This window comes from Plecotus auritus (assembly GCF_963455305.1).
Source record: "Plecotus auritus genome assembly, chromosome: 2".
NCBI classification, from domain to species: Eukaryota; Metazoa; Chordata; class Mammalia; order Chiroptera; family Vespertilionidae; genus Plecotus; species Plecotus auritus.
Window position 1 is genome coordinate 72624461 of NC_137771.1, and position 26246 is coordinate 72650706.

At 36.9% G+C, this 26246-nt stretch overlaps 1 protein-coding gene across 1 annotated transcript in view; it reads left to right on the forward strand.

Moving 5' to 3' along the window:
- Positions 1 to 709: 709 nt before the first annotated feature.
- Positions 710 to 26246, forward strand: part of BRDT (bromodomain testis associated) — a gene marked incomplete at both ends in the record, with an annotated part of 35469 nt that continues 9932 nt past the window's right edge. The window contains 13 exon segments of the mRNA XM_080654652.1: positions 710 to 898; positions 2048 to 2185; positions 3820 to 3934; positions 4322 to 4494; positions 5069 to 5410; positions 7166 to 7294; positions 7982 to 8170; positions 9294 to 9466; positions 9907 to 10196; positions 10287 to 10400; positions 10604 to 10735; positions 21681 to 21742; positions 23198 to 23369. Of these exon segments, the coding sequence (XP_080510778.1) occupies positions 710 to 898; positions 2048 to 2185; positions 3820 to 3934; positions 4322 to 4494; positions 5069 to 5410; positions 7166 to 7294; positions 7982 to 8170; positions 9294 to 9466; positions 9907 to 10196; positions 10287 to 10400; positions 10604 to 10735; positions 21681 to 21742; positions 23198 to 23369 (2218 nt within the window).

Below are 26246 nucleotides of genomic sequence, written 5' to 3' on the forward strand. Positions count from 1 at the left end.
TTGATGGTAGCCTTTCTGACAGGTGTGAGGTGATTCCTCATTGTTTTAATTTGTATCTCTCTGCTGATCAGTGACTTTGAGCATTTTTTTATATGTCTCTTGGCTATCGGTATGTTCACTTTGGAGAAGTGACTATTTAGGTCCTTTGCCCATTTTTTAAAAAATACTTTTTATTTTTAAAATATATTACTTTATTGATTTCAGAGAGGAAGAGATAGAAACATCAATGATGAGAGAGAGAAACATCATTGATTGGCTGCCTCCTGCACGCCCCCTAGTGGGGATCGAGCCTGCAACCCAGGCATGTATGTGCCCTTGGCGGGAATGGAACCTGGGACTTCCCAGTCCACAGGCCAATGCTCTATACACTGAGCAAAACAGGCTAGGGCATCCATTTTTTTAATTGGATTGTTTGTCTTCCTTTTGTTAAGTTGCATGAGTTCCTTATTTATATTGGATATTAACCCTATACCAGATGTATCATCACCAAATATGTTCTCCCATATGATGGGCTTTCTTGTTTTGTTGATGGTTTCTTTTGCTGTACAGAAGATTTTTATTTTGATGCAGTCCCATTTGTTTATTTTGTGTTATTCTTGAATAATACTTTCAGTTCCTATAGAACCATTTGAAAGTAACTTCGTTTTGTTTTATTTTTCAGGACATGTACTTGTAGACATTAGAATATCAGGATTTGAAGCAATTAAGAATGTCTCTGCCAAGTAGACAAATAGCTATTATTAACCCTCCACCACCAGAGTATATAAATACTAAGAAAAATGGGAGATTGACAAATCAACTGCAGTATCTACAAAAAGTTGTCTTGAAGGCTTTATGGAAGCATAGTTTTTCCTGGCCTTTTCAGCAGCCTGTGGATGCCGTGAAACTAGAGTTGCCTGTAAGTATGTCTTATAATTAATTATATTAGGTTGGTTTTTTTTTTTAAGCAAAAGAAAACCTTGTAAATCTCTGAAACAAATAAACTAGTCTTTAATATTATAAAATACCAGAGGCCCGTCCCTAGGCCTGGCTGGCAATCAGGGCCAATCAGGTTCCCCACCTCCCCGTCTCCTCCTTCCCTTGCTCCTTAAGCACATACCCCCGCCCCCTTTTCTGGTCGCCTGCCATGTTCCGTGTCACCCCCTGGTGGTCAGTGCACTTCATAGCAAGCGATCGAATTCCCTTTCTCCCAGTGGAAATCCTGAGGGGACACTGCATATTTGCCTTTTATATATGGAGATATTTAATAAGCACCTGATTTATTCAACGCCACTGAAGAATACCCCAATGAGTATTTTTTCCTAAACAACAAAGCTCATTTTTCTGAGTATTGAAATTATTGTTTTAGTAGTTTGTGTTAAATTATAGTACATGCTTTCTTGTTATAGCTTATGTCACTTGACTTTTATTTTGTTAGTCCTCATCCAAGGATATTTTTCCATTGATTTTTAGAGAGAGTGGTAGGGAGGGGCAGGGAAAAGACAGAGAGAGAAACATTGATGTGAGGGAGACATATCGATTGGTTGCCTGCAACTAAGATATGTGCCCTTGACCAGAATTGAACCGGGAACCAACAGAGCAGGCTGATGCTCTATCCACTAAGCCAAAACAGCGGGCGTCACTTTTTAATGTGGGTTGTCATGAATGTCGCTCTTGACAGTTCCTGGCAGATTGTTGCATCACAAATAGGATTCAACTTTAGGAATTTTTAGCCATCTTATAACAGAAGGGCTAAGTAATGTGTAAAATAGAGAGTAAATCATGGAACTGGGATTACACTCTGGATCTCTCAGAGTCGATAAATACTAGTTTATTTTTCTTCATGCCCTTTTTATTTTCCAGTATGATTCTACTTTTATATTCTTGTGTTTGTTATTTTTAATGATTTTTTCCCCTCTGAAAAATAATGCCATGACAATCAGACTTATTTCTCATAACTGATGGTTTTGGTTTCCAGATTATGGCATTCCTTAAATTTCTTTGTGTGCCAATTGTTGTAGTTCATTCATTAATACTAACATTTGTAATGTCTTTTTGAAAACTATAGGATTATTACACCATTATCAAAAACCCAATGGATTTAAGTACAATTAAGAAGCGCTTGGAAAATAAGTATTATATGCAGGCTTCAGAATGCATCGAAGACTTCAGAACGATGTTCTCGAATTGTTATCTATACAACAAGGTATGTAAGCCTTATGCTTGCTGATTCTATGCTGTTACATATAGGAGATGTGTATAAACAAGTGAGCTATTTCAGATATCAAGTCTTGATTTGGGGTATTTTACGTACTTTTAAGGATAATGATTTTTTTTTACCAGTTTTCCTAATTTTTACCTATCAGTATTTGTTTAATCTATTTGCTATATTTTTTTCTAAATAGCTGTAATGACTTATTATGCTTTTAAAAATGAAATGCCAATGATAGCTGGCTTTTGTGAGTAAAGTATTATTTCAAAATATTCTCCAACGCACTTCTGCCATTTTAGTTATAAAATGATAAACCTCATTATATACTAATCTTGTTTAGATTTTCATGTTGTGAATCCCTGGCCATAACCTAAGAAGCTAAACAAATTACAAACTTCATGACAAATTTAAGATCAGACACATTCTCTGTTATATCCCAGTAGTAGTATTTGCATCTGTTAATGCACTAGCTTGTTTGATAATATATGTGGTCATTTTGAACATAATCTTCACATTTCATCCATGAAATTGGATTCCTAACTCTTCTGTGATATCTAATCATTTTTAAACTTATGTTCTATTTATTCAAAATCACTAGTGACACAGAAAGGTAATAGAGGTTTTTATTTGCTTCCCAAGGTAATTATCAGTGCCACTTCATATGTTTAAAAGATTTAAGACTATTAGCCAATGTCATTTTTTTAAATTCAGAACCATTGATACAAAGTACATTGGCAATTGCATTTTAATTTAACAATTCCCTATTGTTAAGTTAACAATTTCATATTGAACATTTAAAAATAAAGTTCAGTAATTCTCCTGAGCTCCCTAACTTAGAAATAAGTGTTCTTGGCTTTAGACTTTTGCTTTGTAATTTATTTGAGGTTTTTTTTCCCCCCCTCAGTAGTGAAGTAAAGCAAAGTAGTTACGATTTAAAAATTGAGTTCAGCCAAAACCGGTTTGGCTCAGTGGATAGAGCGTCGGCCTGCGGACTGAAGGGTCCCGGGTTCGATTCCGGTCAAGGGCATGTACCTTGGTTGCGGGCACATCCCCAGTGGGAGGTGTGCAGGAGGCAGCTGATCGATGTTTCTAGCTCTCTATCCCTCTCCCTTCCTCTCTGTAAAATATCAATAAAAATATATTAAAAAAAAATTGAGTTCAATAATGTCATTTTATTGTTTAGTTAACTGAAAACTGAATTGGGACAAGTCAAGTAATTTGCATAGCCATGAATAAGTTTTGTAACCTATTTGTGAGGTAGAAATTTTAATTTCTAATACCTTTTATATTAGTGGGATTGGTTGAGTTGTAACTCTAATGCTCAGAAGGCATCTTGGGTCCTTTTTAGAATTAAAGGGGTAGGAAGTTAGAATTTAAAATATGAGCTGCTACACTTTTTTTCTAAACTTAATTTAGAAGTGATAGACAAAGAGTGAGTGCTGTTACTACCTTCTATAAGATAGCCTGACTTATAGAAACTTGGTACTAATATTTGTAATGTCTTCTTGAAAACCATTGGATTAATATACCATTATTAAAAAACCCAATGGATTTAAGTACAATTAAGAAGTACTTGGTAACAGTGACCATACTGTGTAACCTTATGGCATATTTTATATATTTTGTAGCCTGGAGATGACATTGTTCTTATGGTACAAGCTCTAGAGAATTTATTTAAACAGAAATTATTACAGATGCCAAAAGTAGAGCAAGTTGTGGGTGGTAAGGAAAGAATAAAGAAAGGTAAGCCAGAAGTTTATGTTCTCTTTCTCTTTCATATGTATGAGTGTGTGTGTGTGTGTGTGTGTGTGTGTGTGTGTGTGTGTCTCCAAGATGTCTGAAATTTTTGCTTGTGTTTACTACCACCTGTCTGTTAGTCTGAGTTTATGTTACACATCGTTTTGAGTAAAATTGATAAGCCCACCATTAATAACAGGTTTTGAAGTCTTTGCTAAATCTAAATTGGTCTAACACTATTCAACAGGTGTGTGTGGGAGGGTGTAAAGGGGGAGTGGGAAGGTGCCATGTTTATATTGCTAAAAAGTTGAATTAAATGAATTAATGTAAAATACTAAGAGAAATATATCTTAGTTTTATATTTTACTCAAATATTGGTTCACACTTTACCAGGCACTCAACAGAATGTAGCGGTTTCTTCTGTTAAAGAAAAACAGTCTCCTAAAGGATCAGAAAAAGTATTTAAGCAGCAAGTGAGTCCCTCTGTATTTCCTGAAACATCTACTTCTCCTTTAAATATGGCACAAGGTGCTCCACCCAACTCTACCTCACAAACAGTGGCCCAGGTAAGTTTACTGTAGCTTTAAAATAGTTGAGTGTAAGTTTGATTGTTGTGATGTCTATACTTTAAAAAATTAATATGAAAATTGACCTTTAGTTTACAGTGGTCAATCTTGTTGTCTGTATACATGTTGTGAACAGAAACTTACATGTGAACCAAATTTTGGAGATTTCTTAGGTAGGATTTGAACTGGTTTAGAATCTTTGTAGTTTCTTTTGTGTGTGTGTGTGTGTGTGTGTGTGTGTATGATGTAACTTATTTACTCACAATTTGGGGGGCAAATAATTTTCTTTTAAAATTCATACACTCTAGCTGATTTCAGGTATTCAAAAACTTTTGGTATAACTGACTTTTTTTCTTCTATTTTTCATTGGTCTCAAAGGTTTGCACAAGAGAATTCTTGGGGTGTGGGAAGAAAATGTGTAAATTACTTATTTTGTCTATAAAAGAGAAAATAACTTTTACTAATATTTAATATGTGCAAGACTTGGTGCTAATAATCCTTACCTTTGTTTTTTAAGAAAACTGTTGCTCTGAATTTCACCTTATAGTTTTGTTGTTGAATTGTTTTGTTTTAGGTTACAAAGGGTGTAAAGAGGAAAGCAGATACAACAACTCCTACAACTTTAGTAGTTAAAGCAAGTGGTGAACCTTCCCCAGCACTTACAGAAAAAAAAACAGCAAAAATGCCACCCGTAAAAGAAAGTGGAGGGAAGAATGTTTTGCCGAATTCTCAGCAACAATATAAAGTTAAAGTAACCGAACCATTAAGGCACTGTAGTGAGATTCTGAAAGAACTGTTTGCAAAGAAGCACTTTTCATATGCATGGCCCTTTTATAATCCTGTTGATGTTAATGCATTGGGACTCCATAACTACTATGATATTGTGAAAAATCCGATGGATCTTGGAACTATCAAGGTAAATGTCTTAATAGGAGGGAGTTCTTTTCCTGATTATAAAAGTGATTGTGTCCTTGTAAAGAAATTTTAAATTCAGAAAATGATGAAGAAAATTTAAATCACCAGTAGTCTCACCACCAGGCATGAATCACGGGAACATTTAAAAGTATATCTTTTTATTTTCTTCAAATCAAATATATGGTTCTTTCCTATAATATTTGAGTTATAGTATATAACTATACCCTGAATTTTCATTTACTATATTATAAACATTATCTCATTATATATTCAATAATTTTTTTCCTCACCTGAGGATGTTTATTTTAGAGAGAGAGGGAGAGAGAAAAATCAATTGGTTGATTCCCATGAGTATGTCCCAATTAGTGATTGAATCCAAAACCTAGGTATGGACTCTGATCAGCACATACCTTTCGGTGTACAGGACAATGCTCTAACCAACTGAGCCCAAAAAAATGCCCTATATATCTTGCCCATCTCACAAAAGAAAAATAGGTATGAGTTTTATTCATTCACACCAATGGCTATTCTTGTGTTAGCTGTTGTCATTTTTTCACTTGACAATCTAAAGGAAAAGAGGTCAGTGCTCCTGATAAGTAATTAGGTATTGTATGTTTTAAAAATTCTTTTGGCTGCCCTGACCGGTTTGGCTCAGTGGAGAGCATCAGCCTATGGACTAAAGGGTCCCATGTTCGATTCCCGTCAAGGGCATGTACCTTGGTTGTGGGCACATGTGCAGAAGGCAGCTGATTGATGTTTCTCTCTCATCAATGTTTCTAACTCTCTATCCCTCTCCCTTCCTCTCTGTAAAAAATCAATAAAATATATTTAAAATAAAAATCTTGTGGTACACTAGTGTGCCACCGAACACTGGCTGAAAAATCACTGGTCTAGAAGTTTGGTTTTTATTTAACACACAGTTTTATTTTATTTTGTAACATCAACTTCAAGTTTATTAACATGTTACTAAATTTTGTGTTTACCCTCATTTTTTTCATCTTACTTTTCCCTCTCAGTTTTTTTCTTTTCACAAAAGTGAAAACATTGTGGCTATTCCACGAGGGCTTAGGTGTCTATATTTTGTCTTTATTCTTTTTTTAAAAGTAACTTTTTAGCTTCAGACACTATGGCTCAGTTGGTTGGAGTTATCCTGTACACTAAAAGGTAGGGAGTTAAATTCTATGATCCCAGTCAGAGCACATTCCAATCTCCAATGATCTGATAGGCAAAAAATTATTTCATGCTTTTGTTTTGCATTTCTTCAATTACAAATGAGGTCTGGCATGTTACATTTGTTTATTAGCCTTTTATATTTGTTTATGAATTGTTCATTAATACACACGTTTTGCAGTCTAAAGGATTTACTTGTCTGTTGGTAGTTTTTATTTTATAGTGTCTGCCCAACTGGCTACTCTACATCCTCATTCTTCTATATACTTCATATGTAGCTACCTAAAAATGTAACCCTTGCTGATAATTTCTTTTCTGTTCATTTTTAAATGTCTTCATTCCTAGGATAGTTGTAATATACACCTTAGATTTAGGTGCTCTTTTCACTGCTTTTCTATGATCAAACTTGTCTATGCAAGATTATCTGAAAACATCTTGTTTTCCTGCTTTTGTGATTTTGTTCCTTTTTTTTTTTTTTTTTTTTTTTTACTTGTAATGCCCTCCTTCCTTATCTCTAAACACTTAATATAGGTGGTCAAATTATTATTGAGCTGCTTGTGAATCCTGTAATTTTTCACTTACTTAGAGAAAAATGGACAACCAAGAATATAAGGATGCATATGAATTTGCTGCAGATGTTAGATTAATGTTCATGAATTGCTACAGATACAATCCTCCAGATCATGAAGTAGTGACAATGGCAAGAATGCTCCAGGTAAGTTGTTACTTGTGCTCTGAAAGTGAATTTCCTCTGAATATAGTTTGGAAATTTTAGAACCATAACTCAAGAGATAAAGAATAACACTCAAGTAGTAAAGTATAATTTTTAAATTGGTGGGATTGTTTATTTTTTGAGGTATAGCATCCTTTAGTAGCAAATCTTTTCATGAAGTGCCCAGCATGTAGAGGATATTGGGGAAAATGTTAGTGAAGAGAGGATAGTAGATATCTGAGATAGGGTTCACTGGAGCCTATATCCCACTAAAGGAAAGACCTAAGGACTTTTGAGGCTGAACTATTGGGAAGCAGTAGACTGATAGATACGCCAACCACAGGACAGGAGATCTGTGAAAGAAGATTCCCAATATAACTTGGTCTACCTTACCTGAAAAAAGTGAGAAATGTTGCTATGGTTGGCTGGAGGGTAAGCTTGAGTCTTATATTTCTTCTTCTGGTCATTGTTATCTAGTTTTATGGAGATATAATTGGCATGTAACGCTGTATATGTTTTAAGTTGTGCACATAATGACCTGATAAATGTATATATTACAAAATGATGACCACAAGGAAAACCAGATTGTCATAAAAATATGACACAAAAATGTAGCTTTTGTTAAAAGGGGACAGTGCTGCATTAAATAAAAAATGCAGAAAAACTTAACAGTCTAATTTTCCATTATAGGATGTTTTTGAAATGCATTTTGCGAAGATCCCAGATGAACCTGTTGAGAGTAAGCCTGTATATAATATCAAAACAGATACCACAAAGCCCCTTGGTAGAGAAAGCAGTACTGAAACTTCCTCTGAAGATAACTCTTCTGGTGATTCTGAAGATGACCAAGCTCAGTGTCTTGCAAAGCTTCAGAAACAGGTAGCTAAGTGTATTGATACAAGTTTTTGTATTTATATGAGCTGTTGCTGCTGATCCTTCCTATATAATAAAAGTGTAATATGCTAAGTGTCTGACCGCTCATTCGACCATTCATTCAACTGTTCCATCATCACTATGACGCACACTGACCACCAGGGGGCAGACACTCCAACCGGTAGGTTAGCTTGCTGCTGGGGGACTGGGTGAGATGTGCTGGAGCCCTTCTGCGGTCCTGCCCTGGCCCGCCAGCCCCAATCGGCCCCAATTGCTGACCAGGCCGAGGGACCCCAACAGGGCATGAATTTGGTCTATTATAAAATCCATTGTGTAGATTAAAAGCTGTTATATCTAGATCACTTAGCAACTATAACTCTATTTACCTATTGACACATTTATAATGTTTAATATTCTTTTCTACTAAAACATCTATATCTTAAAATCCTGTTATTTATATTTTTATTTTATTTTACTTTTTAAAATATATTTTTATTGATTTCAGAGACAAAGGGGGAGCGAGAGAGAGAGAGAGAGAGAGAGAGAGAGAAACATTAATGATGAGAGAGAGTCATTGATCAGCTGCCTCCTGTACAGCCCCTACTGGGGATCGAGCCCGCAACCCAGGCATGTGCCCTGACCAGGAATCAAACGCAGGACCCTTCAGTCTACAGGTCAACACTCTATCCAGTTAGCCAAACCAGCCAGGGCTATTTATATTTTTAACCACAGTGAGCTAATTTGCTTTGAAATGGCTTATACTGTATATCATAATCAGAGATATTTTATGGATGATATCTTTAATATTTGCTACCTCTTATGATAAAATGTTAAGCTGCTCTAAGCTAAAGCCTGAAAAATCAATTATTTAAAACTTAAGACTACCTGAAATATTAATTATTCCTTGGTCTCATTTAGATGAATATTTAAGCTTATAGGGTGAGCACATGATAGATAGTGTTTGTAATTCAATATAATGAATTCATGAAATGAAATTAGAACCCAAGAGAAAAGTTATATTAAACGAGTTTAAAATATAATGTGAAGGATACTCTTGACTTTTGAGTGCATCATTTTTTTTCTAGTATCTTTAATTTACTTAATTATTATTGAATTTTTCCTTTATCAGCTTAAAGCTGTTCATCAGCAACTGCAGGTTCTATCCCAAGTGCCACACCATAAGCTAAAGAAAAAAAATGACAAATCTAAACAGGAAAAGAAAAAAGAAAAGGTTAATAACACAGATGAAAATCCAAGAAAGAAGTTTAAGCAAATGAAATCAAAGGAGAAATCCAAGAGCAAGTAAGTATCTTTCATGATGCCTTATTAAAAGAATATTATGTAAAACTAGAGGCTCAGTGCCTGAATTCATGCACTGTTGGGGTCCCTAGGCCTCACCGGTGAACAGGGCCTATCGGGGCCATCTTGCCGAGTCCCAATTGGGGCCAGGCTGATCAGGGCCTTCCATCCAGGGGGAGAGACGGGGAGAGGGACCGTGGGAGGTTGGCCAGCCGGCTTGGGGGGCAGACCACTGTGGGAGGGACCGCAGGAGGTTGGCTGGCCATGGGAGGTTGGCTATGGGAGTGCACTGACCACCAGGGGGCAGTTCCTGGGTTGAGCGTGTGCCCCCTGGTGGTCAGTGCACATCATAGCGACTGGTTGACCTGTTGTTCGGTTATAACAGTCACTTAGGCTTTTATATATTGTAAAATAGATTTGACTAAATTTAATTTTTGTTGCAGTGAGCCAAAGAAGAGGCAACAACCAGTGTTGGCTCTGAAATCTGAGGATGAAGATAATGCTAAACCTATGAGCCATGATGAGAAAAGGCGGTTAAGTTTGGATATAAACAAACTCCCTGGAGATAAACTTGGAAAAGTTGTTCATATAATACATTCAAGAGAACCTTCACTGAGAAATTCCAACCATGAGGAGATAGAGATAGACTTTGAAACACTGAAAACAACAACACTGAGAGAACTAGAAAAATATGTTGCTGCATGTCTAAGAAAAAGACCACTAAAACCTCGTGGTAGGTATTTCTATATGCGAGTAGATAACATTCTGATGTTCGGTAGTTTTAAGTTTGCTCACTCTTTTACTTTTGTCCTAAATCACACAGGTAAGAAAATAATGAAGTCAAATGAAGAATTTCATGCACAGAAAAAACAGGAGTTAGAAAAGCGATTACTGGATGTCAATAATCAGTTAAATTCCAGAAAATGCCAAATAAAATGTAGGTGGTCATTTTCAAATGTTCCTGTGACTATGGGGTGTCCCCCAAAAATGTATATACACACTTTGAATAATTATATAGGCTATGTTTATTAAAATATATTTCATTTTCAAAATTGAGCTATTAGTGTATATACATTTAAAGTGTGTATACATTTTGGGGGGACACCTACTGGCATTTCAATGTGTTTCCCTATTTTGTAGCTAAGAAAACGCCATCATCCACAGCTGTTGTTGGAATTGGTTCCCGATTGAGTGACAGCAGCAGCAGTTCATCAGAGTCTGAAAGTAGTAGCAGCGATTCAGTTTCTTCAGACAGCAGTGATTCCGAATCAGGTTAGCTATCCCTTTAAGCACACCTCTGGTTGTGGGAAAATTTTTGAAATGTTTGTTACTTACCCAGAAAGTATGGCTTGGATGCCACACTTATTATTTAATCCCATGTTTGATGATCTCACTATTTTCCTTAAGAGGTACTGTGTAAAATAAACTTCATATTATATGTATGTGGCTTATAGGCTTGTAATATTTAAAATAATTTTACTAAAGGTGGGATAGCCTCTTAGTACATGATACCAGATCAAATCTTAATACCAGAAAATATCAAATAACAAAATGCTGGTCTTCTGTTTCTAAGATAAAAGGTTGAGGACATTTTTCATTTTATTCTCCATGATATATATATCAGATCACTCTAATGTTGCAAAGCATGTCCTTTTTTGACAATATACTGTATTCTGATTCAGATAATCATTTTGAATTAAGAAACCAGTCATCCTAGAAACTGTAAAACAGTTACTTTCATTTATAGAAAATTGTATTTTAAATTCAGACTCTCACTTATGCTAAAGTACCACATTACCTTGTGCATTTTATTGTCAGCTGTATCAAACTTAACTCATTCGTGTTCTCTTCGTGCACTTTCATTGATGGTTACGTAGCTGACAAGTAACCTCTGTCCCAAGGACCAAAGTGGTAGTAGCATTCATCATTGTTCACCAAAAGGCAAATTCAGAATACAGAACACTTTTGTGCCTAAAATTTTGCTTTATTTTAAAATGAGATGTTTGTCATGAAATTCAGATCTTTTTAAAAAACCAAAAACAAACATCCCACGTAGAATACTGACACATCAGGTATTCCTACCAACTATTAGCATATCCTTCTTATTTCAATCTGGCAGTAAGGGTTTGCTGGCTTGCACTGCATTCTGTTTTCACTTTTGCTTCTGTTTAGTTAGTATTTATGTGGTGCTGATTTCTGTATTTTGTTTTTACATTTCTAAAGTACATAGTGGTAAATATTTTTGTTAGAATAACAAAACTTATAATTTTGTTGGAATTTGTTATGCCAGAAAAAATTTAATTTAGGCCTCTGATTATACATTATTTCCGTATATTTGACTTTTAAGCATAAAACAATGCTGGGAAAACCCTTAAGTTGCATTTAGGGTTTTAAATTGTAATAGCATTTGTAATTTCATTTAATAAAGCATTTTTGGCCTAATAAGTTAGAGCACTTTGTCTTTTATTTGTAGGATAAAACTCATATTGGAACTGTTACTTTGAATTATCTAATTATATATTGAATTCTGATCAGTAAATTCCTTGAGTATTAGAAGAAAAGTACTATATACAGAGTGCTTTAACCGAGTACCTCAATTTTAATTTTAATTGTCAGTTTCTGATAGAATCTTCCAAAATATTGCATGAAGGGAAGAAAATGTCTATCATCCACTTGTGTTCTTAAAATGTTATCTTTTGTCTGTTGCCATTGTTTATATATACACATATATGTAACGTATATATTTTTATTGATTTCAGAGAGAGGAGAGAGATAGAAACATCAATGATGAGAGAGAATCATTGATAGTCTGCCTCCTACATGCCTTGTGATGGGGATTGAACCTGAAACCCGGGCATGTTCCCTGATGGGGAATTGAACCATGACCTTCTGGTTCATGGGTTGACACTCAACAACTAAGCCACACCAGCCGAGTGTTATATATATTTTTAAGTTTATTGGGGTGACTAGTTAATAAAATTATATATATTCAAGTATACAATTCTATGATTCATCATCTATATTTTAAATTGTGTGCCCACCACTCAAAGTCAAATCTTTCATCTCCATATATTTGACTCCTTTTACTGCTTACTATTTTCTCAACCCCTATTCCCTCTGGTATAATGTTAGGTTTTTCTAACTTTCTAACAGAAAATTGGCCTCAGAATTCTAATTTTTAAAATTCTTATTTTATGACATTATTGTTTAATGTCATCTTTTTCAAATAGCAGGAACTATTTTAAAAAATCATTATTTAAAAAATCCAATTAGCAGCCCTCGCCAGTGTGCCTCAGTTGGATTTTGGTGTGTTTTTCCGTACACTGAAAGATGGCAGGTTCAATTTCCGGTTATGGCACATAACCAGGTTGCGCGTTTGATTCCCTATGGGGGTGCCAACAGGAGGCAACCAATCAATGTTTCTCTCCCTTTCTCCTTTCCTCTCTCTCAAATCAATTAAAAATATGTATATAAAATTAAAACTATATATTTGAAGTAGCAAAAGTTTTATGCTTCATTCCACATTATAATAGTATATAAGTTTGTGACACAAAGGTCAGTTTGTCTTTTAACATGATAGTATGAGTTATCATTTACCTTTGAAATTTATATTTTATGAGTATTCAGATTGTGTACCTCCTTGAAAAAAATTATATTTTTGCTTAATAAATTAGTAAATGAAAACAATAGGACCTTTTGTCCTAAATATTAACTTCAGTTGTGCCCATTAAAATACTATAGGACTCCTAATTTCTAGTGTGTAAGCTAAGAACATTTTTACTTCTCCTGAGAACAATAAAAATATATAAATGGATTGTAAATTATGAAAAGTAATCATCAGTTATCAATGACAATACCTATTGTAAAAATAAGTTACGCATCTACCATTCTTAATTACACACATGACATTTTCAGGGAGTAAACAAATCCCAAGTCTGAGTTTAAAGGTGGGAGAAAATAGGTCTATTCACTGAAAAAATATAATTTTTGAAAACGAGGCATATGAGCAAAAACTTCATTAACATGAGTAAAAATTAACTGAAAATACATATAAGATCTTGTAGCTTTTTTCCCAAATTATAAGAGAAAGTTTATATAGAAAATTAGAGAGGTAGTTGAAGTGAGCCAGGTGGACTGGGCAGGTTCAGGAAACAAATTTCAGAAGCAAAAGAAGGGCCCTTGGAGCTTAAGAGAGGGAAAGGCAGAGGTAATGTGTCTGAGGGAAAGGCACAGGTGTGCTCCCAAGAGACAGAGCATGCCAAGATTTTGTGGCTTTAAAATTTATTATGACTATGAATATCTTGCTTCCCAGCACTCTAGTTAAGAAGACCTTTGATTATTCATGATAGGAGATATGAATATAATTTTATTTCTACAAAATTTTATTAGAGGAAACTTTTCTGAAATCTGTAAAAAATTATTTTCTGATAGAAATACATTGATCTTTATGAATTTTTTATTAATCTGTTTTTTAATTCCTGTCCTCCTGGATTTTTATAGCAACTTGATTTTATGCAGTTTTCTTAGTCAAGTCACAATTTCTTATAAAATTTGTTCATCAGAGACAAGTCTCTAAATTGAATTTTTAATGTTGCTGACACTCAAGGTTCTTATAGCTATCCTGTATTATGAGTTGGCATCTTTATTATAATACTAGAGGCCCGGTGCACGGATTCTTGCACCAGGGGGATCCCTTGGCCTGGCCTGTGGAATTGGGCAGAAACCGGCAGTCCAACAACCCCCGAGGGATGTAGTAGTGCGCTAAGCGGCAGGCAGCCCAGGAGAAGCCTGAGCCCAGGCCGAGCACCGCGCCACTCCTGCTCATGCCGGCCCCACTGCACCTGCTGCCGCCTGGTAGCCTCGCTGCGGCTCCACTGTGGTCTTCATGTGCCCAACCTAGGGCGATACTGGCATGCCCATGACCAGGAAACAGCCGTGGGTTCGCGCCCAGTCAGTCTCAATGCCAGTCCCAATCCTGGTCCCGGTCTGGATGGGGGAGGGGCACTCAGGAGGAGTGTCAGCGGGAGAGGATCGCGCTGCCGCAGCGGCACTCATCAGCCGTGAGCCTGGCATCTGGCGCCTGTCAGTCAGCTGAACTGCCCTCCCACTGTGGGAGCGCACTGACCACTAGGGGGCAGCTCCTGCATTGAGAATCTGCCCCCTGATGGTCAGTGTGCATCATAGCAAATGGTCAACTACTCAACCGATCACTTAGGCTTTTATATATATAGATCATTCTGTTTGGATATGTTTTAAGGGTAACATCTGTGAAAAACATTTAAGTGTTGCAAATAGTGTTAGAGCTGTTTATTTTGCATTACTTAAATAATTCTATGTATTTTCAGACATTATTTTATGCACTTTTGAAAAACAGGGACTAAATTCTTTTTTTAATAAATATTTATTGTTCATATTATTACAGATGTTCCTCTTTTTCCCCCCATAGCTCCCCTCCACCCAGTTCCCACCCCACCGCTTATCCTTACCCTCCTCCCCCACTGTCCTCGTCCATAGTTGTAAGATTTTTGTCCAATCTCTTCCTATCATCTTGGTTCTCTCCAGGGACTAATTTTTTTTTTTTTTTTTATTTTATTGATTTTTTACAGAGAGGAAGGGAGAGGAATAGAGAGTTACAAACATCGATGAGAGAGAAACACCGATCAGCTGCCTCCTGCACACCTCCCACTGGGGATGTGCCCGCAACCAAGGTACATGCCCCTGACTGGAATCGAACTTGGGACCTTTCAGTCCGCAGGCCGACGCTCCATCCACTGAGCCAAACCAGTCAGGGCCAGGGACTAAATTCTTAATCCTGCTTTGTTAAGTAGGATAATTTAATGACAGAGCAGTGATTTCCAAGGAAAGTATTATTTAAAAAATTCTTTATCATTGCAAACAAGATATTAAGTCAGTTCTAAGATTGAATAGTAATGAAATCCCAAATCTTTGAAAAAACTAATGAGAAATCTGTGGGTTAGTGGTACTTAACTTGCAAACTTCTGATCAGCATGTGCAAATTGTCATGTGCAGATATGTGATGAAAATTTATTGAACATTGGTATAAATATAAGACCTTTTTATTTTTCATCATCTCAAAATCTCATTAAATGTCAGATCAAAGATGTAAATGAAGCTTGACAATAAAATGAATTCCAGATATATATTCGTATGTAAGCTAGGTTATGCTAGTATGCTCATATAAGCTATTGAGAATTTTCTAATGCTCAACAACCTTAGCTATCTTGAGTGATATAATAAGAAGGAATATAATTACTAGATCTAATCTTGTGGCTGATAATATTACTGGGAAACAATCAAATGAAGCAGCTCATCGGTAATAGTGCTTTTGAATTATACCTAATAGGAAATAACTTCAGGAAATGTCTAAATGTAAGCACAGATACTGGATTAGAGTGAAATAGAATAATGTACAGGAATGTTTATAATTCCAATTGCTAAACAGCTATACACAAAGAAACAAAGGTTACAGCATCAATTCTTTACCTGGTTAAGACAAAATGAATACATCACTTCATCCTCTGGACTTTTTGCTTTTATATGTTTTTTTAAAATATATTTTTATTGATTTCGGAGAGGAATGAAGGAGAGATAGAAACATCAATAATGAGAGAGAATCATAAATTTTGGTGTGATGTTCAGATAATTCAGTTTTTTAACAATTGTTTCTTTTTAAAATAACTTTTCTTGTTTGTGGGTGAGAAAATAAAAGAAAGAAAAATAAAAATTCTCTGGTATTACAGCCTAGGTCTTCTATAGAATTAGCCAGAATGTGATTTTTTTTTTTTTCCCCACACAAGGGAAAAAGGACAAACATTCACGTATAGATTTTGTTCTACCTTTTTAGGAAAGGGTGGTTTAGGAAATGTAGGAAGTACAAAATGACAGCTTTGGAGTAATCTTTGCCATTCAAGCTAGAGAGTTTAAGAGAAATGATTAGAGTTTATCATTTAAATTTTTAAAACATGTATTAGGTTCTCATCAAAATGTTTACAAAGTAAAAAAAGGATAAATTCAAGGATTGAGGCTTGATGAAAAATTTGCATATATTGAAGTCCATACTTGAGCTTTGAGTCTTATTAATAGTGATACATTTTGACTTATATTTTTAAATTTTTCTGTTCAAACTGGACCTTCTGGAATAAACAGGCTTTGTAGAATAGTGTTTCTCGTCCTTGGCCATATATTTATAATGTATTTTTTTTAAATATATTTTTATTGATTTCAGAGAGGGAAGGAGAGGGAGAGAGAGAGAGAGATAGAAACATCAATGATGAGAGAGAATCATTGATTGGCTACCTTCTCCATGCCCCCCACTGGGGATCTAGCCCATGTGCCCTTGACCAGAATCGAACCCTGGACCCTTTAGTCCACAGGCCAAAGCTCTATCCACTGAGCTTGGCTGTACATTATAAATACATGTAGAACTTTGAAAAGTGCTCAAATCTGAATTGAATGGAGAGTGGAGCAAGGTATATGCACTATTAAAAGTAACCCAGGTGACTTTAATGTGCTGCCATGTTTGTAACTATCAATGTAGGTTTTTTTGTTTTGTTTCCACTTTCTAATTGTAGTTAAAATGACCTTGGTAAGCCAAAACCGGTTTGGCTCAGTGGATAGAGCGTCGGCTTGTGGACTGAAGGGTCCCGGGTTCGATTCCAGTCAAGGGCATGTACCTTGGTTGCGGGCACATCCCCATTGGGAGGTGTGCAGGAGGCAGCTGATGGATGTTTCTCTCTCATCGATGTTTCTAGCTCTCTCTCCCTTCCTCTCTGTAAAAAATCAATAAAATATATTTTTTAAAAAAAATGACCTTGGTAAAAGGAACGGGCAATTTACAATCAGTTTGTTGTTCTATATTAAAATAAGTTCCAAATAATTAGATGAATATTGCCAAAACATTCTTTAAAGGAGCAAATGTTTTCCGTTCAGAAACAAATTGCTTTATTTTTATCAATAGAACATGACTTAGGTGATAAGTTTGGGCAAATCATTTAGCACCTCTGGACATGCCTTCTTTCCTATAAAATAAGGTAGTAGAAGCAGGTAGTTATTTCCAATCACTTCCCTATCCCTGTCATATGACATAAATGTGATTTGTTTTTCTAATAAACCTTCAGTAATTTTTTTCTGAATATGGCATTATGTTCTTGTTTTGCATTATGGTATTATATTTATATCAACTTACCAAGTTTTAAGTCTTGCTGACAATATTTGGTAATTCTGGAGCACTTATCTCCGTGCTTGTTAGTGATGGGTATTAAACCCTTTATCCAGCTCTATTGTTTTCTATAATTTGTTTTTGCCTTATTTAAAATGAAAACTTCCCAATCAAACTTTCATATTGAGGTTTTTTGGGAGATGTGAAAACAGAACACATTACCTAATATTTAGGTTATTATTTGTTTAGTAGTTTACATATATTATCTAATTTGATCCTTATAAAGATAGGTATGCATGTTGTTGTCCCTGTTTCATTTATGTTTGCAAGACCTGGTAGGGCTTCTTTGCTAAGTAAAATGTGTTCTTAAGCTTGAGAGTGAAAATATATATTTTGTATTTTCATTGCAAAGGCCAGAAACATAAACAGAAATATGCAGTTTTACTTTACTGTTTTTCTGGAAAGTCAGTGATTTGAGAGTAGAATGAGAAGCAAAATGCTGAGTGTTGGCTATCATTTTCATCTATCTATAGTCCGTAAGACTTAAAGACATACTATATTAGGTAGCTTTGATTTTTTTTTTCTTAAAAGTAAGTTTCTTGAAGCTCAGGATAGTGAGGCAAAGGAAAGGCCCTTGGATACAGGATGGGGGGACAGGGAGAAGCCTGGGATGAGCTGCCACTGCCCACTGCTCCCCCGGTTGCAAACCTTGTTGGAACGCTTAGAGTTTAGGATAGAGGAAACAAAGGTATACACCTGAGAAAGGGGTACAAGTGTACTCAAAGAAGAGTGAGCCTGGCTTTGATTTTTTAAAATTGAAATTCTTTTATGCCTTTTGCTAGTGTCTTCAGATTTCGAAGTGCTAATTTCTATAACAATTCAGAGCTTTAGTTTTATATATCAGAAAACCAAGATGATACCCTTGAATTTTTAGCAGAGTACTAACATAGTATGTCATATTTTTATTATACTTAAGAGTTTATATCATAGAATAATGTAGTTTAGGTACATATTTGAATAATTAAGACAGATGTATAGATGTGCATATACTATAATTATATTAATAAAGTCTGGTTTTGTTCAAAGGTGAAACCATAAATTCTCCCCAAAATGTAAAAGCTACCTGGATCTATATCCTTAGTCTTTGCAGTCTATCTTCTTCCCTTCTCCTCCCACCTAACCCCCAACACTTAAATGATACTTAGTAGAATGACATTGATAGGGTTCATATAATTGAAAATACTTGAATCCTTTAAATTAAAGCACATTTTTTGCCAACTCAAACACAGAAAGTACTTCAGAACTATAAACAGCAACCACACACCAGGCCAGGTCTCAGAAGGCAGGTAAAAACCAAGGGGGTGAAAACTGGGCCACAGGCCCCTTGCCTGCATCACTATCCTTCAGGCTTTGCCTATGTCTGGGGACACATGGAAAAAGAGAACCTTCCCAATTGGATTGCAAGTTGAGGAAATCGGAGGTCTCACGTTAAGTGAATATAGAGATATCTTCTTGGAAAGAGAAAGATTTTGCTTGCTTATACACACACACACTCACAACATCCCTGCATCATAAGCCATCTATAATCATTTTGATTTGCTTGAGCAGCACAATTGGACTTTTATAGATTATGTAAAAAAAAAAAAAAAAAAGAGCCATTTCTGTTTCCTTTGCAGATTTTGCTTAGTTTCCTAGAGTATTCATAGTGTCCACACTTCAAGGGCCCACCACTCTTTCAAAATATGCTTGGCTTTCAATATATTAACGTCTATTGCTGGCCTCAGGCTTTAAACACTGACACAGCCACTAATGTCAGTGATGCCAGATCAGTCTGTATGATTATGCTTTTGGAAAACAAAAGAGAATGTACCCATCACTCAAAAAAAAGGCCTTCGAGCTTTTCAGACATAAAAACAGTAAACTTCCCTGGGAATATTCCTCTTGTCCACTGAACTTTTAAAGTAGACTATCAACCATTATAGGTGTTACTCATTTACACAACACTTTTCTAACATAAGCTGTGAGTACATTCTATTCCCCTAAGAGAGTTTATTAACTAATTATCTTTTTATATAGGCAATTTCTAAGTTCATATTTCTTTACAATTTTACCCTATTTTGTACTTAATTGCAGTTCACTTAATAAACTTTATTTCAATAACTAAAAAAAAAAAAGCACACTATTGAGTAGCATTTAGCAATTTTAACAATGTCCAGCATCAAACATTTTAGGAAAGAAAAGAACAGTAACATATCCAATGGAAACTGATGACATTTCTGGAGGCAGAAGGTAATTATTAAAATTAAAATGTAGCCCTCGCCGGTTTGGCTCGGTGGGTAGAGCGCCATCCTGTGAACTGAAGGGTCCTAAGTTCAATTCTAGTCAAGGGCATGTATCTCGGTTGCAGGCTCCTCCCGGCCCAGGCCCTGGTCAGGGCTCAAGCAGGAGGCAACGAGTCGATGTGTCTCTCACATCATCAATGTTTCTCTTTGTCTTTCCTTCTCTTTTCTACTCTCTCTAAAAATTAATGGAAAAATATCCTCAGGTGAGGATTTTAAAAAATTTAAAATGTATTCAGTTTGAATAAGATTTGGTATTGACCAGCCTTTGTGTCCTGGAGCCTGAAGCAAATAATGATCACTTGCTCATGCAAGCTGGCCTGGAGAGAGGGGTCAAGGCACTAACTACAATTTGGATCTTTACCACACTGACCTAGACTTGCAATTGGGGAAAATAGCACCAGAATCTATCTATCTATCTATCTATCTATCTATCTATCTATCTATCTATCTAAAAGACTAATATGCTAATTATCCCTCCAACGGTTTGACCGTTTGACCAATCACTATGATGCACACTGACCACCAGTGGGCAGATGCTCTGACCATAGGTTAGCTTGCTACTGGGGTCTGGCCGATCAGGACTGGGCGAGACAAGCCGGACACACCCTGGAGCCCTCCCGTGGTCCCGCCCTGGCCTGCCAACATCCCACAGTCCCTCCCCGGCTGACCCCGATCACCCTAATTGGCACTGGGCTAGATGTGCCAGACATGCCCTGGAGCCCTCACGCAGTCCCTCCCCAGCCCCTATTGATCATGCACCAGTGTGGTCCCTTGGCCTGGCCTGCACCCTCTTTCAATCCAGGACCCCTTGGGGGATGTCCGCAGGCCAGGCTGAGGGACCTCTAGTTTTAATAAAGAAAGAGGAACCTATGAGCACCATATCAGAGATCTGTTCTTATACCTACTCTACTGCCAGTGTCAGCTGTAAAGGTATTTGTCAAGTTAAATTAGTATAAAACCCCTTTGAAACCATATGGTTGAGGCTGCCGAATAGTTTAGATGTAACTGGAGTACTAATCAGATGGGATCTTTATTATAATGCCTAGCAAGCGGAGCAGACTTCACCATGAAATCAAATAGCTTCACTTTTAATAAAATAGTGTATCCTTTCAGATAAATAACATACCCTTGTCTTATAGTAAATTCTTATTTTAATTTAACTCTTAACAGCTACTTGGTAAATGATGATTTTAGTATAATTGGGACTGCTTGTTTAATTAAAATCTTCTCTCTTTTGTGACTTGTTCCTTTTTTAAAATATCATTGATTTGAGCTCTTAACTGTGAAGTAACACTGTTCTTTTTTGCCTAAATAATGCAAATTGAAAATTGTGAGTGGATATGTATTCCATTATGTAGGAAAGAAATATCCCTTTTAAAAGCAAGTATCCCTTTAGAAACTTTGATGGATTCAAAGAGGGCAAAATCCTGGAAAGTATAAGAACCTCTTAAGAGGCTGGAGTTAATATAAGAGTAACCAACGGATGCAAAACATTGGGGGGTGAGGGCATGTATGGGAGTGGGGTGGGGGTGGGGGGCAATGGTAAGATATGTACACATATAATACCTTAATAAAAATTTGAAAAGAAAAAAAAAAAAAAAGAGGCTGGAGTTAAGGCATTTCACCATTTTATTTCTAATATGAAAATATTTGTAATTTAGAAGTAATTTTAAGCTTGCAAACATTTCTTTTGCAGAAATGTTACCTAAATTTACTGAAGTAAAACAGAATGGATCTCCTTCTAAAGAGAAAGTAAAGGTAAGTTAATTCTCCATTTTTACTCTACCTTAGAATTTTAAAATTATCTATACTAATAAAAGGGTAAAATGCTAATTAGACCAGGAGACCTTCTGGATGTCCTTCCGGACAAAGCCATGGTGGCGGGGCCGAGGCAGAGGCAGTTAGAGGCAATCAGATCAGGCCAGAAGGAGAGGGCAGTTGGGGGCAATCAGGCCAGCAGGCAGAGTGCTTAGGAGCAATCAGGCAGGCAAGCAGGTGAGCGGTTAGGAGCCAGCGGTCCCACAGAGATCAGGCCTAAACCAGCAGTCAGACATCCCCCAAAGGGTCCCAGATTGGAGAAGATGCAGGCCAGGCTGAGGGACGCCCCCCGCCGCCCTGTGTATGAATTTTGTGCACCGGGCCACTAGTGTATGTTATAACTCACTAGTATAATAGTAGCTTTCTTTGCAATAGGTTGTTTGTTTGATTTACATGAAGACTTGTCACTCTATTCAGTTTGTCAAATGTTCAAAGGTTTCTTACGAAAGAAGATTGAATAGAGAAAGTATTAGGCTACATTTTTCTAATAAAATATAACTATTATATAAGTCTAACAAATAAGCAGAACAAATTATAGAATTTTTGGCTTAGTCTTGTGAGTCTAAATATAGAGGGCAGCCTTGGTGTTCCCATATACTACATACAGTAGATGGAATAAGGGCTTAGCCTAGTGCCTTTCACAGCGTAATCATTAAATGTTAGCTATTATAATATAGCTTTTTAACTGAGTACTGAATCAGAATTTGTTGATAGTCATATGGGTCAAACCATCATGTGATTTTAATCACCTCTCCCTTTAGGTCTGTAATTCAGTGAAGAAAAAGGGGTAAAAGAGGATTTGTCTCTAGATTTGGTATAAAGGCTACATTTTTATTTTCAGTAGATCACAGGAAAGCATTTAAAAATAAGTAGCACTGCCCTAACCGGTTTGGCTCAGTGGGTAGAGCGTCGGCTGCAGACTGAAGGGTCCCAGGTTCGATTCCAGTCAAGGGCATGTACCTTGGTTGCGGGCACATACCCAGTAGGGGGTGTGCAGGAGGCAGCTGATTGATGTTTCTCTCTCATTGACGTTTCTAACTCTCTATCCCTCTCCCTTCTTCTCTGTAAAAAGTCAATAAAATATATTAAAAAAATAAGTAGCACTGTTTGATAATATACATGTAAGTCTATGTCTACTAGTAATTATGATTTTAGGCTTTGACTAACTACTTAGTATAAGCTATGTATATGATAGCCAAGATATTTAATCTTTCTAAACCTTGGTTTTCTCATTTGTAAGATAGGAATAATTATACCTTATAAGTTTGTGTGACTTAAGTAATTTCATATTTGAAGATAGTGTTAAATTATATTCTTTTCTCATGTTTCTATATTCTTATATTTTGAGTGTGGTTAAAACTCTAAAGGTAATTTTATTTAATTTTGTCTTAACAGATACAATCTTCTATGCAAGATATAACCTCTAGTACTATTGCCCTTTTTCATCAGACTACACATTCAAGTGGAACTGCACCAGATCACTACCAGTTAGCAATTAATCATCAAGAATTAGAATATAAACAGAGTGTGAAAAACATTTCACCTTTACAAATCCTGCCTCCCTCAGGTAATAAATTAGCAAGTAAATAACTGCAAATGAGAAACTGACTTCTAAATCTGTATATGAAAACTAGAGGCCCGTTGCACGAAGAGATTTGTGTAATAGGCCTTCCTTCCCTTGGCTTCCAGCACCAGTTTTCCTCCGGCACCCGGGACCCAGGCCTTTGCTCCGGTCAGAGTCTGCTGCCTTTGCTGCAGACTCCAGCCAGAGTCTGTCACCTTCGTCTTCACTGTAGACTCAGGCCGGAGTCTGCCATCTTCGTCTTCGCTGCTTCTCTGCAGACTCTGGCTGGAGTCTGCCGTCTTCATCTTTGTCTTCATCTTCGCTGCAGACTCTGGCCAGAGTCTGCCATCTTCGCTGCAGACTCCAGAGTCTGCAGTGTTCATCTTCGCTGCAGCCAGAGTGCTGCTCCTGTAGATCCCTTCACCCCCTGCCCTCCCTCTCATAGCAGACATCCTGCCCCACCCGGCCACTCCACGCCTGGAGTAGCTGGGTGGCCACCATCTTTGTCCTTCTAATTTGCATGTTCCCTCCTGATTGGCTGGTGGGTGTAGCAGAGTGATGGTCAATTTGCATGTTTCTCTTTTATTAGTGTAGATGCTAAGGTCACCCTAGCCCTGTGGTCGGCAGCTCGTGAGCCATATGTGGCTCTTCCACAAAATACCACGGCCTGGGCGAGTCTATTTTGAAGAAGTGGCATTAGAAGAAGTTTAAGTTTAAAAAATTTGGCTCTCAAAAGAAATTTCAATCATTGTACTGTTGATATTTGGCTCTGTTGACTAATGAGTTTGCCGACCACTGCCCTAGCCGGTTTGGCTCAGTGGATAGAGCGTCTAGACTGAAGTGTCCCAGGTTCAATTCTGGTCAAGGTCATATGCCTGGGTTGTGGGCTTAATCCCCAGTAGGGAGCATGCATGAGGCAACTGATTAATGATTCTCTCTCATTATTGATGTTTCTATCTATCTCTTCCTCTCCCTTCCTATCTGAAATCAATAAAAATATATTTTTTTAAATTGCTAAGGTCATCTTAATTGCTATGTATCTGAGATACTGAAAATCATAACTAGTACATTTCAGGTTAGAAATGATCACTGAAACACATTATTAGAAATTATATGCTTCATACCCAAAGGCACTCTTTACATTTGAATGAAAATTTATATGTACACTTCACATGCTACTTACTTTCATATACATTATATAGTATACATTGGCATGTTTGCTATAAAAAAAACCTGTCACTGCCAGAGCCCATACTACCAAGTTCTGAGAAGACTTGGGAGATATTGCTCTTCATTTCCTTGATGCCCATGCCTACATGGGTTGGAAAGGTAAGATGGAATAAGGAAAAGATATTTAGAAATTGCATAGAAATAAATGGAATTATATATATTAGAAATAGTTTACCGCTAAGCAAACTTGGGCTAGAAATACTTGCCTAATGATGGTTTTTATTTACCAAAAACGTCTTCTAAAGTTAGCTAACTTTATATTGTTAGATTCATTTGACTTTATAAATGCCTTATAGGTTGTCAGAAGTGGAGGCATTGCCAGTCTCAGAACTGTTCTCCTAGGGATGTGTGGCACAAAGGATATTCTCTGATAGTGATGAGCACAGCGGCCCTAGAGAGTAAACCTTGAGACTAATGTATTTGGGGCAAAACTAGAGGCAGGTGTGGATATTCCTTATGCATGGCTCCTTCCCTCTAGGCAGCTCCTGGGTTTCCACTTGGCCTTCCAAAGCAGAAGAAATTTCTAAGCTGTTTTTCTGTAGCATAGATTAGGAGGAATGGCGAAGTTTGATACACCTTTATTGCTTCAGTAAAAGCTCCCCACTATTCTGTAGAGATCAAGAGAGAAAATATCTAAGGCAACACTGCAGGGCATCTCGGGAAAAAGAATAACAAAAGATACAGAGTGTAAAATGTTTATTCTTTTCTGAGAAAAAGATTTTTAAGATACTCAGGAGAATTACTGAAGGTGTAGTGGTTCTAGGTCATGATCGTCTTGAATACCAGTGCTAGATGTGGGTCTCTTATTTTGTAAAAACAAAACAAACAAACAAACAAAAAACACAATTTCAATCAGGAGTGTAACAACATTAGAATTTATATTTAGGAAGATAATTACTACTTACTATATGGAGAATGAATTAAAATGAAGATGCTCTGATGTGGTTGAGACCAAGTAGGAAATCTGAGTGCCATAGTCTAAGAAAGAAATTATGAGGACCAAAATTAAGGCAGTAAGTATAGACAACTAAGGGCCCAGTGCACAAATTCGTGCACCTTGAAAGGAACTATGGACTGCGAGGCTGTGGTGGGCATAGGGATGGGGTGGGTCTCAGCCCATCCACCGTGCCCGCACCCAGCCCCTCCCACCCGGTCCCCTGTCTGCCTGCAGCCCTGCTCTCACCCCTGCTGCTGCTCCCATGCACTGATGGTGCCAGCCCCGCTTACACCTGCTGACAGCAGAAAGTGATTCGGGCTAGCGACAGCAGCAGATGTGAATGGGACCAGCACTGGGCGGGAACACAGTGCACAGGAGCAAAGAATTTTCCGTAACCACCAGAGGCTCATCCCAATGACAGTGACTGGCGCTCTGCCTTGGTCTGGTGCCCCCGCTCACTTGCTCCACCATCTCGCCATGGCCAATGCCCACCATATTTTGTGCTTTACCTCCTACTGCCGATCCCCACCATGTTGCACACATGCCCCCTGGTGGTCAGCGCACATCATAGTGACAGGTTGTTCAGTTGTTTGGTTGTTCCACTGTCGGGTCTATTTGCATATTAGGTTATATATATATATAGATATGTAAATAATTAGCAAGATATTTGTATAGTAGAATTGGTAGGCTTTGCTAGAATTAGTATCTTACCA